General features: G+C 43.8%; 1 protein-coding gene and 1 long non-coding RNA gene across 2 annotated transcripts in view; one reads left to right on the top strand and one right to left on the bottom strand.

The window, feature by feature from the left end:
• LOC149124442 (uncharacterized) overlaps window positions 1-19,640 on the top strand; it is a 133,825-nt gene that overhangs the window by 81,546 nt on the left and 32,639 nt on the right. The gene's annotated exons all lie outside the window — the stretch shown is intronic.
• ORYCUNV1R1511 (vomeronasal 1 receptor oryCunV1R1511) lies at window positions 15,784-16,746 on the bottom strand. Its single transcript, NM_001167200.1, has one exon. The coding sequence runs from the start codon at window positions 16,744-16,746 to the stop codon at window positions 15,784-15,786; it is 963 nt and encodes a 320-aa protein (NP_001160672.1).

Genomic DNA, 19,640 nt, shown 5'->3' with positions numbered 1-19,640 from the left:
TTCACTCTTCTGGCAAGTCTAGGAATATGTGCCGATCTGTGCAGCTCCTCCCTCTTTTATACCCACTCTTATTTTTAACTGGCATCTATTTTCAGTTGACTTAATACATCTATATCAATTATATGTTAAATAAGGAGTTAAACCAATGATATTAAGTAGAGAAAGAAGAATAAAACATCAAATAAAATGAAATAATAAACTGTTCCTCATAGTCAACACAATAACTATTCAAGTAGTTGCTTCTCATAGTGTCAGTTTCACTTCTACAGGTTTCCTTTTAGGTGCTCTGTTACTTGTCGCAGATCAGGGAGAACATATGGTATTTGTCCCTTTGGGACTGGCTTATTTCACTAAGTATGATATTTTCCAGATTCATCCATTTAGCTGTAAATGATCGCATTTAGTTTTTTAAACTGCTGTGTAGTATTCCATAGAGTACATATCCTATATTTTCTTTTGCCAGTCATCTGTTGATGGGCATTTTGGTTGAGTCCATGTCTTGGCTATTGTGAATTGAGCTGCAATAAACATGGAGGTGCAGATGACACTTTTATTTGCTAATTTCATTTCCTTTGGGTAAATTCTGAAGGGTGGGATGACTGGCTCTGATGGTAGGGTGTCGCTCCCCCTCTTCGCGGAGGAACGACACAGGACCCTGCGTTGTTCTTTCGTCTGCTCGGCCCTTCCCGTGTTTGCTGCTGGTTCTTCCCGGGTTGGCTACCGACCCTTCCACCTCCGTGGAAGGGCGGTGCCCCCTGCCACTTTCCCCACTTCCGCGGGGGAGCAGCACACCGCCGGCCGGCTCTCTCGGGGGCTGCACAGGTGTTCCTTCAGATAGATATTCCTGGTGCATGTTGTCTCTCTCCTCCTTTATAGTCCTCTTCCACCAATCCCAACTCTGCTACCCACACGCCGAGTACGCTGCTCTCCTCCAATCAGGAGCAGGTCCTGCAGCTTGTCAAGTTGGTGAGAGGCAGCTGTGTAGAAGCTGTTTCCTCCTCTCCCAGCGCCATATTGTGGGAGAGCAGATGCATAGAATAAGTCTTAATTCCAGTAACTTAGTCTAATCCGAGTTGCTCCCCACAGTAGGGCTATATTCAGATTTCTGAGGTATCTCCAAACTGTCTTACATAGTAGCTTTATTAGTTTGCATTCTCACCAACAGTGGATTAGGGTACCTTTTCCCCACATCCTCACCAACATCTGTTGATTTCTGTATGAAAGCCATTCTAACTGGGGTGAGGTGAAACCTCATTGTGGTTTTGATTTGCATCTCCCTGATGGCTAGTGATCCTGAGCTTTTTGTCACATGTCTGTAGGCCATTTGGATTTCTTTTTTTGAGAAATGTCTATTTAAGTTTTTTGCCCACTTCTTGACTGGGTTGTTTGGTATTGTAGAGTTTTTTTTTATCACTTTATATGTTCTGTTTATTAATTCTTTATCAGTTACATGGTTTGCAAGTGATTTCTCCCATTCTGTTGGTAGCCTCTTTACTTTCCTGACTGTTTCTTTTGCTGTACAGAAGCTTCTCAATTGGATGTAATCCCACTTGTTCGTCTTGGTTTTTATTGCCTGTGCCTGAGGGGTCTTTTCCAGGAACTCTGTGCCTAAGCTGATGTCTTGCAGGGTTTCCTCAATGCTCTCTAGTAATTTGATAGAATTCGGTTGTAGACTTAGATCTTTAATCCATTTTGAATGGATTTTTGTGTACGGTGTAAGGTAGGGGTCTTACTTCATATTTCTGCATGTGGAAATCCAGTTTTCCCAGCATGATTTGCTGAAGACACTGTCCTTGCTCCAGGGAATGGTTTTAGCTCCTTGGTCGAATATAAGTTGGTTGTAGTTCATTAGTCTGATTTCTGGCGTTTCTGTTCTGTTCCATTCGTCTATCCGTCTGTTTTTGTACCAGTACAAGGATGTTTTGATTATAGCTTTTTGTAGCATGTCTTGAAGTCTGGTATTTTTTTTTTTTCGACAGGCAGAGTTAGACAGTGAGAGAGAGAGACAGAGAGAGGTCTTCCTTTTTCCGTTGGTTCATCCCCCAAGTGGCTGCTATGGCCATCGCATTGCGCCTGATGCACTGGGCTGATCCGAAGCCAGGAGCCAGGTGCTTCTCATGGTCTCCCATGTGGGTGCAGGGCCCAAGGACTTGGGCCATCCTCTACTGCACTCTTGGCCACAGCAGAGAGCTGGACTGGAAGAGGAGCAACCATGCAGAACTGGTGTCCCGACAGGGACAGGAACCTGGAGTGCCAGTTACGCAGGCGGAGGATTAGCCTAGTTGTCGCTCCCCCATTCGCGGAGGAAAAACACAGGACCCTGCGTTGTTCTTTTGTCTGCTCTGCCCTTCCCGGGTTTCCTGCTGGTTCTTCCCGGGTTGGCTGCCGATCCTCCACCTCCGTGGAGGGGTGGGCCCCCCTGGCACTTTCCCCACTTCCGCGGGGGAGTGGCACACCGCTGGCCGGCTCTCTCGGGGGCTGCTCAGATGTTATTCAGATGTTCCCCTTAGATGTTTCTGGCGCATGTTGTCTCTCTCCTCCTTTATAGTCCTCTTCCACCAATCCCAACTCTGCTACCCACACGCCGAGTACGCTGCTCTCCTCCAATCAGGAGCAGGATCAGCTCCTGCAGGTTACTGGTCGAACTGGAGGCAGCTGTGTAGAAGCTGTTTCCTCCTCTCCCAGCGCCATATTGTGGGAGAGCAGATGCATAGAATAAGTCTTAATTCCAGTAACTTAGTCTAGTCTGAGTTGCTCCCCACACGTAGTGAGCCACAGTGCCGGCCTCTCTTGATGGTTTTTGAGTTAGTCTATTGTGTATGATTGTAGGATGGCCACACCAGCTCTTTTTTGGTATCTGTTGGCATGGATTTTCTTTTTCCATCCTTTCACTTTGCATCTGTGAGCATATTTTTTTGGCAAGATGTTTCTTGTGGCTGCAAACAGATGGATTTTCTTTTTTAATCATTCAGTCTGTCTGTGTCTTTTTTTAAAATTTTTTAATTTAATTTTTTATTTAGTAAATGTATTTCCAAAGTACAGTTTATGGATTACAATGGCTTCCCCCCCCATAATTTCCCTTCTACTTGCACCCTTCCCATCTCCTGCTCCATCTCCCATTCCATTCACATCAAGATTCATTTTCAATTATCTTTATATACAGAAGATCTATTCAGTATATATTAAGTAAAGATTTCATCAGTTTGCACCCACACAGAAACACAAAGTGTAAAATACTGTTTCAGTACTAGTTATAGCATTACTTCACATTGGACAACACACTAAGGACAGATCCCACATGAGAAGTAAGTACACAGTGACTCCTGTTGTTGACTTAACAATTTGACACTCTTGTTTATGGCGTCAGTAATCTCCCTAGGCTCTAGTCATGAGTTGCCGAGGCTATGGAAGCCTTTTGAGTTCACCGACTTCGATCTTATTCTGACAGGCTCATAGTCAAAGTGGAAGTTCTCTCCTCCCTTCAGAGAAAGGTACCTCCTTCTTTGATGGCCCATTCTTTCCACTGGGATCTCTCTCGCAGAGATCTTTCATTTAGGTCTTCCTCTTTTTTTTTTGCCAGAGTGTTTTGGCTTTCCATGCCTAAAATACTCTCATGGGCTCTTCAGCCATATCTGAATGCCTTAGTGGCTGATTCTGAGGCCAAAGTGCTATTTAGGACATCTGCCATTCTATGAGTCTGCTGTGTATCCCGCTTCCCATGATGGATTGTTCTCTCCCTTTTTGATTCTCTCAGTTAGTATTAGCAGACACTAGTCTTGTTTGTGTGATCCCTTTGACTCTTAGACCTATCAGTGTGATCAATTGTGAACAGAAATTGACCACTTGGACTACTGAGATGGCATTGGTACATGCCACCTTGATGGGATTGTATTGGAATCCCCTGGCACATTTGTAACTCTACCATTTGGGGCAATTCTGATTGAGCATGTTACAAACTGTACATCTCCTCCCTCTCTTATTGCCACTCTTATATTTCAGGGATCACTTTTCAGTTAAAATTTAAACACCTAAGAATAATTGTGTGTTAATTACAGAGTTCAACCAATAGTATTAAGTAGAACAAAAAAATACTAAAAGGGATGAAGTATTAAATTGTACATCAACATAAGAACAAGGGCCAATCAAGTCACTGTTTCTCATAGTGTCCATTTCACTTCAACAGGTTTCCTTTCTTGTGCTTCGTTAGTTGTCACCGGTCAAGGAGAACATATGATATTTGTCCCATTGGGACTGGCTTATTTCACTCCACATGATGGTTTCCACATTCTTCCATTTTGTTGCAAATGACCAGATTTCATTATTTTTCACTGCTGTATAGTAGTCTATAGAGTGCATTTCCCATAATTTCTTGCATTGTGGTCCATTTTAAGTGTCTAATTTCCTTATTTTGCTTGTGAATATCCCATTCACAGCACCATTTGTTTACGAGACTATCCTTTCTCCTCTGTTGTATATTTCTGGTCCTTGTGGCCTTCATTGTGTTGATTTATATCTGGGGTCCCTGTTCTGCTCCCATGATCTTCATTTTAGCTATTCTGCCTGGACTATAGTGTTTTAATTACTATAGCTGTGTGGCATTTTAAAATTTATCCATTTATTTTAAAATATTTATTTATTTTTACTTTTAATAAGAATCCATATTGTTCTGAGACACAGGTCTCAGAATATAATGATATTCTCATCCTATGTCTCCTTCTCTCCCTCCCACCTTACCTCCTCCATTTCTTTTTTCTTTATTTATAGTTTTTGAGATAATGTGTTTTAAATTTACATCATGCCTTAAGTGCTTAATGCTCCACTACATAGAATGTGAAGGGAAGAAAACCTTCTTTATTGGGTATATAGGGAAGTGGTAATAATAATTAAAACTGTACTAATATGACATTCTTAACCATTGGTTTCACAAAGGTATACTGGAAGCATTGGCAAAGCTGTATTTGTGGAAATGCCAATGCACATAGGCTTTTCTTCCTTTTTGGAATGATTTTCTTTTCAAATTTTAGCTTCCTCTTGTAAGGGAGAACATGTGGTATTTCCATTTTTGTGTCTGGCTTATTTCACTCAGTATGTCCTCCAGTTGCATCCATTTTGCTGTACATGGTGATTTAATTCTTTTTAAGAGCTGAGTAGTATTCCATCGTACATATAAACCACATTTTCTTTAACCATTCATCTCATGGTGGACAGTTTGGCTACGGTGACCCAGTGCTGCTATTAACACGATAGGGCAGGTATCTCTTTGATGCAGTATGTTCTAGTCTTGCAGGTGTATACCCAGAAGTGGGATTGCTGTATCAGAAGAAAAGGCTTTCTTGTTTTCTAAGCACTCTCCATTTTGTTTTTCAGGGTGGCTAATTTAGATTCCCACTGACAGTATATAAGTGTTCCCCTTTGTCCACATCCTTGTCAGTATTTGTTATTCTATGTGCTTTGAATTTTAGTTATTCTGACATGGGTAAGGTAATACCTCTTTGCTGTTTGGTTCACATTCCCTGATAGCTCATGATGGGGAGCATTTTTCTCATATATTTCTTGTCCGTTTGTATTTCTTTTTTTGAGTACAGTATTTAGGTCCTTTTCCATTTCTCAATTGGATGTGTTTTGCTGTTGAGTGTTTTAAGTTACTTATATCAGTTACTGATATATGTTATTATATCAATATTTTGTTGTAAATGATTAAAAAATAAATATAATGAATTTTATTTTAAAGGGAGAGATAACTTGAAGGAGAGGGGGATGAGGAGGGAGATGGCAAAATATGGGGAGGGGGAGAGAGGGAGAGGAAGAGAGAAGGACGGAGGCAGAGAGAAATGGATGTAGAGAGAGAGAGTGGAAGGGAAGGAGAGAGGGAGGAAGAACGAGATAAGAAAGAGAGAGATACTCTATTCCATCCACTTGTTCACTCCAGAATGTCTAAACTAGCTGGGGCTGAACCAGATAAAGTCCAGGGTCCTGGAACTGAATCCAGATTTCTAACACATGTTGCAGGGACACAAATAATTGAGCCATTACCTGCTGTTTCAAGAGTGTGCAGTAGTAGGAAGCTGGGTTTGGAAGCAGAGTTGGGACTTGAACCCAGATAGTCCAGTATGGAATGTGGCATTGTGGCATCTTAGCTACTGTCCCCAATGCATGCTCCATATAACAGATTTTGATATAAGAAAGTGTAACACTTTCTTATTTTTTTATAGGATTGTATTGGCTTTTCGAGATCTTCTAGGTTTCTATATAATTTTAGGATTTTTTGTTGTATCTATGAATATGCCATTGAGATTTTTATAGGGATTGCTTGGAATCTGTTGATTGACTTTATTGGGTGTTGCCTAAATCCTCCATTACAACATGGCACCTCGCGGATGTTTGAGGGGTGTGTTTGCGGCTGCTGCAGTTAAGCCATGTACGATCGGACCACCTGCAGGGATAGGTCTGCTTTAGTTCCAGACACGTGGACAGTGCATGATCCCTATACTTTGTTTAAGATGCCCCTGTATGTGGTCCATGCACACCTTCCTGACCTTTTCGCTGATTTGCTCCCCTACCGTGCAACGTGTCTTTTGTAAGCCTTGTAAGCCTGTACACTTCCTCAATAAAACAGTTCCTGCTTTTACAGGACTCACGGGTGCTTGCTGTGTTCTTGACCCGTTGACCTTACCTTTCCCTTTCGCCTAGTCGGGGAGTGCTTGTACTGTTCCCTGCTGGTCAGGGCCAGCCTCAGGCTTAAGACCCCAACATCACTGAAGTAGTATTCACATATTTTTGTAAAGATTTATTTATTTTTATTTGAAAGTCAGTGTTACACAGAGAGTGGAGAGGCAGAGAGAGACAGAGTCTTCCACCTGATAGTTCACTCCCTTATTGGCCGCAACGGCCAGAGCTCTGCTGATCCAAACCCAGGATCCAGGAGCTTCTTCCAGGTTCTAGAGGTCTGTAAATGCTGTTCCATAATGTTTCATGTAAAAAGCTATGCATGGATTTGAATTATTTTGGCACCAAAATAACCTTGCAATTCCATTTGCCATGAAGTTCTGATAAATTCCATTGTTGTATCACCTATGTTAAAGCACACTTGTGATTTTATATTTTGATTTGTTTTCTAGTAAAAATGAATATTCTGTCTCCATAACTTTCAGGGCATGAATTGCTATCAAGGCTAGGTAATTTTCAATGCATGATTCAGTATTGAAATTCTGTGTCCCCCTTCATATAAAGTGCTTCATCCAGGACGTTATGAGACTGGAGATACTTAATGCAATGTAGAAAGTGTGAGTAGCACAGAATGGTGTTTATCCACACCAGATAGTTGGATAAATTCCTCAAAATAGTAAACTTTAAACAAGATATACACATTTAGGAAACAAACTTTAAATTATTATTTGTCACAAAATTGATACATTGTCCCAAGATTTATTTCTCTCTCTTAATACACACACACAAATATATATATTGTTATTTTATTATTTTAATAATTTTATTTTATTTTTTTGACAAGCAGAGCTAGAGAGAGAGACAGAGAGAAAGGTCTTCCTTCCATTGGTTCACCCCCACCAAATGGCCACTTCGGCTGGTGCGCTGTGCTGATTTGAAGCCAGGAGCCAGGTGCTTCCTCCTGGTCTCCCATGTGGGTGCAGGACCCAAGCACTTGGGCCATCCTCCACTGCCTTCTCGGGCCACAGCAGAGAGCTGGACTGGAAGAGCAGCGACCAGAACAGAATCCAGTGCCCTAACTGGGACTAGAACCTGGGGTGCTGGTGCTGCAGGCAGAGGATTAGCCTAGTGAACCATGGTGTCAGCCTATTATTTTATTTTTAAAGTAATACTATTATTTATTAATATCATAAATATATATGTGAGCATATGAAATAAAGAGAGAGAGCAAGAGTGAGAGAGAATGAATCTTCTATTCGCTGACTCACTGTCTCAATGCCTGCAAAAGCCAATGCTAGACAAGGTCAAATCCAACAGCTAGGAACTACTTCCAGGTATCCAACTTGGATGGCAGAGACCCAGTTACTGGAACCTACCTACCATACCTAAGGGTGCAATTTAGCCAGATGCTGGAATCAGGAGCAGAGAAAGACATCAAAGCAGGCACTGAGGTACAGAGTGCTGGAACGCTAACCACTACACCAGATGCCTAGCCCCAGTTGCTGTTGTGGATAAGATAAGGGTGCAATTTTACTCTGTTTGTGTAAATATTCTCTTCTCCAGCAAATTTGGTGAAGAGACTTATTTCCATACCGTGTGTTCTGGGCACTCTTGTCAAACTCACTTGTGTGAGTTGATTTCCTGGCTCTCCTTTTCTCTTCCATTGGTGTCCGTCTTTGCTACTGTTTCCCTGCCATATGTGTGTAGGTATCCCTGCCCACTTTAGATTTCCACTTTGCATGCAGTCCAGTTTTTTCCATCCTCTCACCTTTTTCTTGAGTGCATCTTTAAGTCTAAAGTGAGGCTCTTCTAGGCAGACTTTTAACCATTCCATCACCTTATATTGTTTGGTTATGTGGTTATATCCATTCATGTTTTACTTAGTGATAGAAGAAGAGTTAAAATGGCCATTGCTTTCTGTTTTATTTTAAATTTTTGCTTCATGTCGCTCCCCGTCTTCGTGGAGGAATGACACAGGACCCTGCACTGTTCTTTTGTCTGCTCGGCCCTCCCCGGGTTTGCTGCTGGTTCTTCCCGGGTTGGCTACCGACCCTTCCACCTCCGTGGAAGGGCGGTTCCCCCTGCCACTTTCCCCACTTCCACAGGGGAGCAGCACACCCCCGGCCGGCTCTCTCGGGGGCTGCACAGGTGTTCCTTCAGATAGATGTTCCCGGTGCATGTTGTCTCTCTCCTCCTTTATAGTCCTCTTCCACCAATCCCAACTCTGCTACCCACACGCCGAGTACGCTGCTCTCCTCCAATCAGGAGCAGGTCCTGCTGTTTATTGGTTGAACTGGAGGCAGCTGTGTAGAAGCTGTTTCCTCCTCTCCCAGCGCCATATTGTGGGAGAGCAGATGCATAGAATAAGTCTTAATTCCAGTAACTTAGTCTAGTCCAAGTTGCTCCCCACAGATCCCCCTTTCTTTTTATTTTTGGCGTTGATACGCGCCTGTCTTCGGTGCCCCGTGACACACACTCTGCTCTGCTTGCTGGAGTTGCCCACAGGTGCTTACAAGCCCTACCAATCAGGCAAACCGAATCCGGGTCCTCTCTTCACCATGTTGTGAGGAGGTTTTTAGGCACTGATGCGTGCCTGTGTTCGGTGCCCTGCAGCGCATGCTCTGCTCTGCTAGAACTGCCTGCAGGTGCTTACAAGCCCTAGCAATCAGGCAAACCGAATCCAAGCCCTCTCATTGCTGTCTTGTGGGGAGACTTATTGGTGTTGATAACGTGCCTGTCTTCGGTGACCTGCAGCCGCCCACAGGTGCTTATCGTCTTACTAATCAGGCAGACCGAATCCAAGCTCTCTCATTGCCATGTTGTGGGGAGGCCTTATTTTTCTCTTTATCTCCGGGCATCCCTATCTCTCCTATTTTACTTCTATCTGCCAGCATTCCTATTTCTCTCATTTTACTTCTAAACTTCTGTTTCTCTTATCCCCGCGGCTTCCCGGCGCCCGCCCCGAGGCTGCTTCTCGGCGCCTCGCCCCGCGGCGGCTTCCCGGCTCTGCACCGCTTCAGCCCTCACTTCTCTCATCTGTGCGGCTTCCCGGCGCCCGCCCCGAGGCTGCTTCTTGTTTGTGCCCCGCGCGCTCTCTCTGCGCGCGGCGGCTTCCGTGAATCACACAGCCTAGCTCACGTTTCCGCCACCGGTAGTCAGTCTAAGTTCCCCGGGCTAACCTGGCGAATTCAACCTAGCTTACACGTCTCCGCCTTATGGTTTGGCTTCCCGTCTTTTGCTCCCTGGGCTAATCTGACAGATTCCAACCTAACTTACGTGTCTCCGCCTCTGGTTTTAGATTTTCACCTTTTGCTCCCCGGGCTGACTTGACGAATCCCAAGCTAGCTTACGTCTCCGCCTCAGCCTGCCCCCGTGGCTTCATTTTTTTTTCTCTAACATTTTTCTCTACCCGGTATGTTTCCTAACTTTTCTTCCAACAATATTCCCCTCTCATTTCTCCTGGCTTCTCCCCACAGTCCGTATCCAAGTCTAAGTTTCTTCTAGGTTTCACTTTCGCTTTCGACCTTAGAGATTTCTCCCAGCTTCCTTCCCACAGTCCGTATCCGAGTCTATGCCTAGGCTTTCAATAGCTTCTTCCGGCACCTTTTCCGTCCGGCTTTCCCCTAGGCTCTTTGCTAGTCTCTCTCTCCGGTATTTTCCAGCTTCTTCCCACTTCTTCCCTCCTAAGTTTCCTATCTGAGTCACGGCACCATTATGTCGCTCCCCCTCTTCGTGGAGTAACGACATAGGACCCTGCGCTGTTCTTTTGTCTGCTCGGCCCTCCCCGGGTTTGCTGCTGGTTTTCAATGATTGCCTGTCCCTGTGGGTTGTATGGGTTACCTGTGGCAGACTGTATGTTCCAAGATTTCAGGAAGGAATTAAATTCCTGTGATGTATACCCTGGCCCGTTATCAGTCTTTATGGTCCAGGGGACACCAAGGACCAGTATGGCTGATTTAACTGCCTTCATCACATTACTAGCTTTTTCTCCTGATTGAGCTGTTGCAAATACAGCCTTTGAATAAGTATCTACCACCACATGGACAAGCTTAAGTTTACCAAAGGAGTTAATGTGGGTGATGTCCACTTGTCATAGCTTATTAGGAGCAAGGCCTTGTGGGTTCACTCTTGCTTGTTGCAGTGGGCCTAATGGGGCGAGGGGTGCACAATTCTTGCAAGAGTGCACTAGATATTTGCACTGGCTCATTGTTAGCTCTGGGAAAAGCAATTTTATGTTGCTTGCTGACATATGAAATTTTTGGTGTAAAATATGGCTTGTTCTAAGTGTCCAATGGAAGCCATGTTGCAGGAGATAAGACAATCAACCTTTCTGTTGCCTTGGGAAATAAAGCCAGGTAACCCAGTATGTGATCTTACGTGTGATATATACCGTGGGTATTTTCTGTTCTCAGTTAGCTCTTTAAGTGTTGTGAACATCTGGTCAATTGGCTTATTGGTCGGGTTAAAGACTGCAAAAGAGATTGTCTTTGCTCCCTGTACTGAGTATTTGCTGTCCGAAAATATATTTACCAGTCCATCTTGGCTAAGGAGTAGAACCTTGACTATTGCTCTTATTTCTCCCAACTGTACTGATCCCCGGTGGAGTTCTACATGGATCTTATCTTTTTCTGTTAAAGATTTGATCACTATTCCAAACATTGACTTGTTGGCACCCGTAAACACACATGGTGCCATGGGTATAGGTTGATTAGCAGGGAAAGCATGTTTTGGATAGTCTATTTCTAAGGTTTGTAGTGTCTGGAGTAGCCTGTCCACTGGCAGGTGATTGTCAACCTGTCCTGGGAAGTTTATCATTAAAGTTTGAAAGAGTGTGCTATTCTGCATCAATATTGACAGTTCTAATTGTGATAGTGGTAGGATCACTATGTCTGGCTCTGTGTTAAATATCTTATTGACATAATATCTTAATTTAAGTCCCACCATAAGGATGGCATCTACTTTACTATTTTATGACAATCGCTCAAGGCTATGTGCACCCAAAAAAGTGGTCCATGTTGTTGCCAAATAACTCCTAAGGGGGCCTTGAGGGTAGATATGGTTATGGCCAATAGAGGCACCTGAGGGTCATATCTAAAGGTTTTTAAATTTGATAAGTGGGTGTTAATCTTTTCTATAGTGGATTTGGCTGCAGGTGTCAATGTGATTTTTGAAGAAGGGCTGTTTCCCTTAGTCAGTAAATCGTATAGCGGTCTAAGCTCTGCAGGTGTTAGGGGAAGGAAGGGCTTCAGCCAATTAATTTGGCCACATAGTTGCTGAAGTTCATTAAGTGAGTATTTATGCTTGACTTTCAGGTTTGGGCCCATTGGAGATATATGGGAGGAGATTTGATAACCCAAGAATTGAAAGGGAGGAAAATGTTGTACCTTTTCTGTGGCAATAGACAAACCCAGGAATTGTAAATTTTTTTCTCACTTAGACAGGCATTCAGAGTTGTTGCATTCTTGTGAGCAAGTAAGATATCATCCACATAATGTATGACCAAGCACTGATCTTTAAGTGTGCTGGTTGCATGAGAAACGTATCTTTGGCAAATGGCAGGGTTATTTTTCATGCCTTGTGGGAGTACTGTCCACTGGAATCTTTTTGCAGGGAGCTGGAAATTGGGCTCCCATTCTGTAAAGGCAAAGTAAGCCTTATCCTGCTCCGCAATGGGAATGGAAAAGAAGCAATCTTTGATATCAATGGTAACTATGTGATATCTGTTAGGAATGGCCCCTGGATGGGTAATGCCAGCCTGGAATGTTCCCATCTTTTTTTATATTTTTGTTAATAGCTCTCAAATCCTGTAGAAGCCTATATTTTCACTGTTTCTTTGGTATCACAAAAATGGGTGTGTTATGAGGGCTAGTGGAGGGTTCTATGTGCCCCTTCTCCAATTGTTCCTGTACCAATTCTTTAAGGATGCTAAGTTTGGGTTGTATTATTTGCCACTGCTCTACCCAGATGTTTACTGTTTTTTTCCCATTCAATGGGGATTGGTGAGCAGTGGCCCCTAGAATTGGGGGTGAATGTTACTTGTAGGTTCTCCATTAAAACTGTTGGCTTGTGGAGATTTGTGATCCATAGTAAGGACCACTTGCATTTGTGAGAGCACATCTCTCCCCCATAAGGTCATGGAAACCTCAGCAATTAGTGGAAAAATGATTCCTGTATCTCCATTGTCATCTCACCACGTTACAGGCATGATGACCTGATCAGCCAATTTTAATCCTCCAACACCTTGGAGGTTGGATCCAGGTGCTGTCTTCCAATATTGCATTTTTCTTGCATCCCTAGCTTTTAAGACAGTAACATCTGCTCCCATATCAATTAAACCCACAAAGGCAATATCATCTAAATATAGGGTCAATTTCAGCCTCAGACTGAAGATGGGCATCGACCAGTCAATGGTGGTGGGACTCCCTCTTACGTGCTGGGCTGAGGGCCTCCCCACTGGGAGTTTAAAGGCTTGGTCTTACAGTCTTTTGCCCAATGAAAGCCTTTTTTACATCTGGGATTCAGCATGTTGGGCGTGCCCCTTCTTTAGCATTTGGGCAGTTTCACCATAGGTGTCTTATTTCCTGGCATCCACAACAAACTGGAGGGTCATTAGACTTCTTTGTGTTCAATTTGTTAATGGCTGTAGTTAGGGCCTGTATGGGTGTATCGGCAGGGTTTACCTCCTTTGTGGCTACTATCCATTTAGAAATGTCTTCATTACAGACTGGGGTGATTGCAGCTTTTGCCTCTTTGGTAGCACCTTCCCAAACTAATTGTTTGACCAAATTGTCTTGATCGGGGCCAGGCAGTAATCTTTTCTCTACTGCCTCCAAGACTCTGGCAAGGAAATCAGGAAACCATTTGCCTGGGCCTTGAACTAGATTTCTAAAGAGCTAACTATAATTAGGAGGATTTATATTTTTTAAGGCTTTAATTGCCAAATCTCTGACCTGATCAAAATAGGCAACTACTCCAATGTGGGCCTGTTCTTGAGGATATATGTAGATGCCATGGCTTGTAAGCATATCAAAGATTACTGCTATTCCATAGGCAGCATTATTCCTTGCTGCAGTTTCAGCCTCTTCCTGATAGGAGGCTTTCCACTGTGAAAACTGTGGTCTCAACAAACATGCTTTAAGCAGTGCAACCCAGTCAAAATGAGTTTGAAGGTTTGCTGCCCATTGTTTAAGCACTTGTTCAAAGTAGGGAGAGTCAGGACCTGACTCTTGAGAAGCCTTTTTTAGCATAGGAAGGTCATTTATGGGTGTTGGAATCCAGGGCCTGAATTCTGCATCCTCTCCTACAATAACAGCAAATGTGCAGGTGGGACGGGGTCTAGTGGCTGCCCAGAGAGCTTGGGGTATCTGAGTACTGCTACAAATGTGGAGATCCTCACTGGGTCCAGATGGGATGACTTCGCATGAGTTACTGTCTAGAGGTCCTCTAAGTTCATCCCATGGGTATGTGGCGGGTGGCTGACTAGGCATTGCTACCTTGTTTGCTATCTTGTATGCTACATTGTCATTTTCACTGTGGGAGCTCTCTCTCCCTAACTCATCAACTGTTGTCTGTGAGACAGATGCCTGGAGTGACAGGCTCTTATCACTCACAGATTCACTATGTTTGGTAATCGGTGTGCGCTTCTGAGAGGGGGTATCTCCCATGTCTGAGCACTTAAGAGTGGCACAGCATGCCAACTCTAGCTAAAGGAAAGACATGCACAGCACTGCTGCCATAACAAAGCAAATTCCTAGTACCTCAGCTGTTGATGGCATTTTGCAGGAAGTTTCCCTATGTTAGACGAACACATAGTGGTGTATCAGATTGTAATTATGTCCTGTGCTTAGTGGGGGACTTCCTTGACTCATTAGGTCAAGGCCGTATGCCCACACGGTGTCTCTGGAGGGTCACCTCTCTCGAGTGAGGGAAGATGACTTGGTTCCAAATTCTGGGATGATCAGTCCCTTATGTGAATTCGCCGGGCAAACCAAAAGTAAAAGGAGGAGCCGAGAAGCGACGCACGCTTCTGGGCAGTGTGTGCCTAACCTGGGGTCATGTAGACCGAGGACAAGGACAAGGAAAGGGGTGTACGAAGGGGTTCTGTGCTCACCCTCACAGAACCAAACAGCACACAAAACACCGAGGGGCCTTTTTGCTGAATTCCAGGGGGGACCTTGTCAAGTCCCACACGCTGTCTCTTTCTCAGTCACATTGGGGCACCAGATGTTGCAGTTGATTTCTAAACAATGTTGCAGTGGATTCAATTCTGAGAGGAGGAGCGTGGTGGGGGCAAGAGGCACAGAGTCACCACACAGATCCCAGGAGTCGGGTGAAAGCAGGCTTAAGGAAAGCAGCCCACAGACTTGTTTATTTCAGTTGGTACAACATCTTATATAACCAAGACCAGCCAATCTGGTCAAGGGGCGGTCTATGCCTCAACCAAACATAGCCTGTTGCCAGGCAGTTTCCAAAGCCATCCAATCACAGCCTGTTGCCAGGGAGGCTCCATTTGCCAGGTGGGTTTCAAATCCATCCAATCACAGCCTGTTGCCAAGCAGGCTCTGTTGCCAGGTGGGTTTCAAAGCCATTCCTGAGTAACTGACACTCACTTGCCAGCGGCCACCTTGGCATGACCTTCTTATTCCACCGCATTGGGTTGCTTCTACTTTTTGACTGTTGTAATAATGCTGTTATGGGTTTCGGTGTGGAAATCACTGTGTGAGTTCATGTATTCAGTACTTTTTGGCATTTGTAGGAGTAGAGTAGCTGCATCATAGGAAATTTAAGGTAAAAGCTGATTGCATACATAGGTAGGCAATGTGCAGATCACTGTGGATTTGTTAGAAAGTGCTTTGATCTCATGAATCAGTACTTTCTGGATCACACGAGGCAGTGGCAAATGGGATCTATCTCACACTTCCATCTTGAGGAGCCACTCACACATAAAGCACATTTGTATCAGCTCATACCAGTGCACTGTTCCATTATGCATTATGATTTTGCCATGTATGCATGAGAGTAAATAAATCCAAGGATATATCATAAATCCATATAATACTTTACCCAGACAACATATACTGGCTACTGTAATAAAAATGTGACAACCAGTGCAATAGCTCATTTAGAGAACTGCCTTACATTGAATAACTTAACATCTATCGTTCTCCCCCTAATGGATTTCACGAAGGTAATTATACGCTTTTCATTACAGAGAAACACACAAGGACAGACTGTGGCATAGTTGCTGGACACAATAATATGCATACAGTAAAGAATTGGGTCATCATTGAACATGAGTCTTGAGGCAGAGAAAATGCAGTCCAAAATGCTTATGACCATGAAAAAACTCATGAGCACCAGAATGGTCTGGGTGGCCCTTTGCTCAGGGGAGGCTCTTGGAGAAAGGCTGGTGTCACGCAGGTGCTGGGACTTTCTCCTGTGCCTGTACAGCAGGATCACCATGTATCCACTGGAGAGGGCCATGATCCCTATTTGAACGACTTCTCTCATGATTGCCAATATGGAAAATGTTTGCATTAGGAAATAGCTCATAGCCCAAACAGAGCAGGATTTAGTGACATACATTACACTGTGTGAGGTCCCATTGGGAGTGGCAGTGATGGAGATTATGAGGTGACTGCTGGTGGACATAGAGAACATGCATAGGACAAAAAGGGAGCACAGGATGCGTTGTGAAAATGCCTGCTTGAAGTTTGCCAAAGAAGAGTTCCTGGGGCTGAGGGTGATGGCCTGGAGGACACAGAGCAGGCAGGATGTGTACAGGGAGAGGGCCCGCAGCACCCGGTAGGAGAAGAAGACTGCTTTACATGTGACATCATCCCAGGAACGCTGAGATCCAAACATGTCCATAGCCTGGCTCACCACAATCATCAGCATCACTAAGTGGATGAGGGCCAAGAGACCAATTGTCATGTCGACGGGCTTTGGTCTGTGCTGGAGAAAGTAATTGAGGACGTGGAAGAGAAGAAGGAAGGCATTGGCTGAGACCCCAATGGAAATTTCAGTGTAATAAATGAATCTCATCTCATTGCTTTCATAAATTTTATTATAGTTATTCATATTATATTTAGAAAAAACTTATAGCATGTGTCTGAGGAGAAAAAGAAGAAAGAAATTTATTATCACATTCATCTGTTTCCTCCAACACTCTTGTCATCCTCAAAATATTGAGATCAACCCCATGCATCTTTCTGCTCTTTAAACTGAAGCCCACATCACAGCCACACCCCTACCCCAGGCCACCTCTCCTTTCTTAGGCTTGGATCATGTGTGTCATCGCTTAGTTCCAAAGTGTATAAGCTTTGCTTTTCATGAAACATTATCATAGGGCCATGTTTATGGAGCGGCTGTTAAGGCAATACTTGGGATGCTGCACCCCATATCACAGTGCCGAGTTTTGAGCTCCACTCTCTATTCCTCCTTCCAAGAAATGTGCTCCCTAGGAGGAGTAAAGGATGGCTCACATGGCTGGGTCACCTCCACCCAGGTTAGAGACCCAGAAGGAGCCCCTGATTCCTGACATGTCCTGGCTTGCTCCTGGCCACTGTGGACAAGTGAATGTGGGAGTACAAGCTCTCTTCCCCACCCCCACCACTCTGCCTCTCATACAAACAAAATCATTTTTTCCAAAGTCCACATATCATGTAATTATCCTTATTATAGCTTTTTCAGAGGCACAAGCAATGTCTTATTTGATTAGATCTGCATCATCTTGGTAGAGTGTCAGGAACAAAGTAGAATCTACAACATTTGTTGAAATGAAAAAGACTGTAAAAATAACAATAACACATACATAGAGAGTCTTAGCAGCTTAGAATGCAAAGAATTCATTAATTTACATGCTGTTTTTTGGTGTATTTATGCCATACCATGTATTCCTATCTAATGTATCCATGGAGCAAAGTTGTTCAGAGTGCACTCTGGTGTCTGCCTGCTGGGTTTATGTCCCTGGGCTGCCCTTCCCTCAAGTGTGACCTTCAGCCATCTGTGAGGCTGAGATTGCTCAGGTCCTCCACCAGGTATGCTCAGTCTGAGTTGTGCCCTGGAACTTTTTGCTACCTCCTGTGAATAAAGATGAAGTGTACATACCAAACGTGGAAGTGGAACTGGAATGTAATCATATCCTAGAGATGTTAATCTCAGAAATGTTTCTTGTTATGCAGGTCCTCATAAATGTGATCTAGGGGGCTTCCTGCAGTTCTTTAATGAATGATCAATTCTGCCTCTGCCTAGAAGAGAGAAGACAAAATACAAGAATAGCAGAATATTTTAACAATATTGGTTAGAGGACTCTGATGTAATTTTAAGTCTTTTCTCTGAATCCCCAAAATAGGGACACTTCTTAACAAGTCATTATTATCTTGTCAAAGCCCTGAGTAGAGTCCAGTTGTCAACTCTTAGGAAGATCTTCTCATCATTACTCACACATGTAGAATGTGGGTATTGAATGGGACCCTGGCTGGAGCAGTTTCAGAGTCATTGTATTTTAAGAGAGTCCACTAAATCTAGAAATACAACTTCCATATGCTCCAGCTTTCTGGCAACTGGGAGTATATCCAAGAGACACGAAAACATTCTACCAAAGAGTTACTTAAACCCCGTGTGTGTTGTAGCACTGGTCACAATGTCCAACAGATGGAATCTTTCAAGGTGTGCATTATGAAATGAATATATAAAGAAAGTGTAATATATTCACACAATGATATATTTTTGACAGAAAACAATGAAATCCTGTTAATTTCAAAAATGCGTGGAACTAGAAGACATCGTGTTAAGTGACATAAAGCGTGGTAGAGAATGATGAACACCTTTTATGGGTCATATATGATCGCTAATAAATGGCTGTAAATGGAATTCTTCTCTTTACAGATGGCATATGCCTGGTTTTTGTACTTATCTACTATGAGTAAAATATAAACAAATAACATCTTAAAAGTATAATTTTAAATAGATGCACATTAGCAGTTCACAAAAAATTTTTTTTAAATGGCCCTGAGGACCAGCACCGTGGTGCACTATGTTAATCCTCTGCTTGCAATGTCGGCATCACATATGGGAGCCAGTTCTGTCTGGATTGCTTCTCTTATAGTCCAGCTCTTTGCTGTGTCCTGCGGGGCAGTGGAAAAGATGGCCCAAGTGCTTATGCCCCTTCACCTGCGTGGTAGACTGGGAGGAAGCACCTGACTCCTGGCTTTGGAAAAGCATAGCTCTGGCCATTGCATCCATCTGGGGAGTGAACATGGGGAAGGAAGAACTTTCTCTTTGTCTCCCTCTCTATCTGTAACTCTGTTAAATTAAATAAATAGAATTCATTAAAAACAGCTCTGAAATTACATTACTGTGAAATATAGCTCTTATTTAGTTCAGTCTAATTAGACCTTTAAGACTTGCACAAATAGTGAGCGCAATCTCACTGGGGCGCTTGCTCTAAACATCTGGGAATCAAGAGTGTTTGACTCTAATTCCAGTGTTGCTTAAGACAGAGCAGTGCCACAGACACCAGTGTTTTAGGAGGAGCAGGAGTGTACACAGCCCAGCCGTGTGAAGGAATAGGTAGAAACACAGCTTCAGTGAGTTCTTGGTTAAAGACCACTGATACTCTTTGCTGATGGTGAAAGTCCACAGCAGGACAAGAGGAAATGGAACTCCTTCTCCAGGGTGTGGAGCAGGGACAGTGACACAGTTGATGGCATCACAGTGACAGCTGTGCTTTCCTCCAGGAGTGCCGGCACAGATGTGGAGACGCTGGGACATGGTGTGATGCCTGTCCATCATGCGTCAGTACTCGCTCAGCCTCCCATGCATGAAGGGGCAGCCTTCAGTGTGTGCTTCCCACAGAGCTGCACTCCACCCTCATGACTGGTGGTCCTCGCTACGGTCACCTTCTGTGTGTGACAGTGAGACTGGCCGAGAGGGGACGGGGAGATGAGACTGGCCATGTTCCATGCAGGGGG

This window comes from Oryctolagus cuniculus, chromosome 10, assembly GCF_051225735.1.
Source record: "Oryctolagus cuniculus isolate XC-2025 breed Fujian yellow rabbit chromosome 10, ASM5122573v1, whole genome shotgun sequence".
Lineage (NCBI taxonomy): Eukaryota > Metazoa > Chordata > Mammalia > Lagomorpha > Leporidae > Oryctolagus > Oryctolagus cuniculus.
This window is presented reverse-complemented; position numbering and strand designations above follow the sequence as displayed.

Excerpts from the sequence above, each read along its gene's own strand:
- ORYCUNV1R1511 (NM_001167200.1), bottom strand. The coding sequence starts at position 16,746 with ATGAATAACTATAATAAAATTTATGAAAGCAATGAGATGAGATTCATT.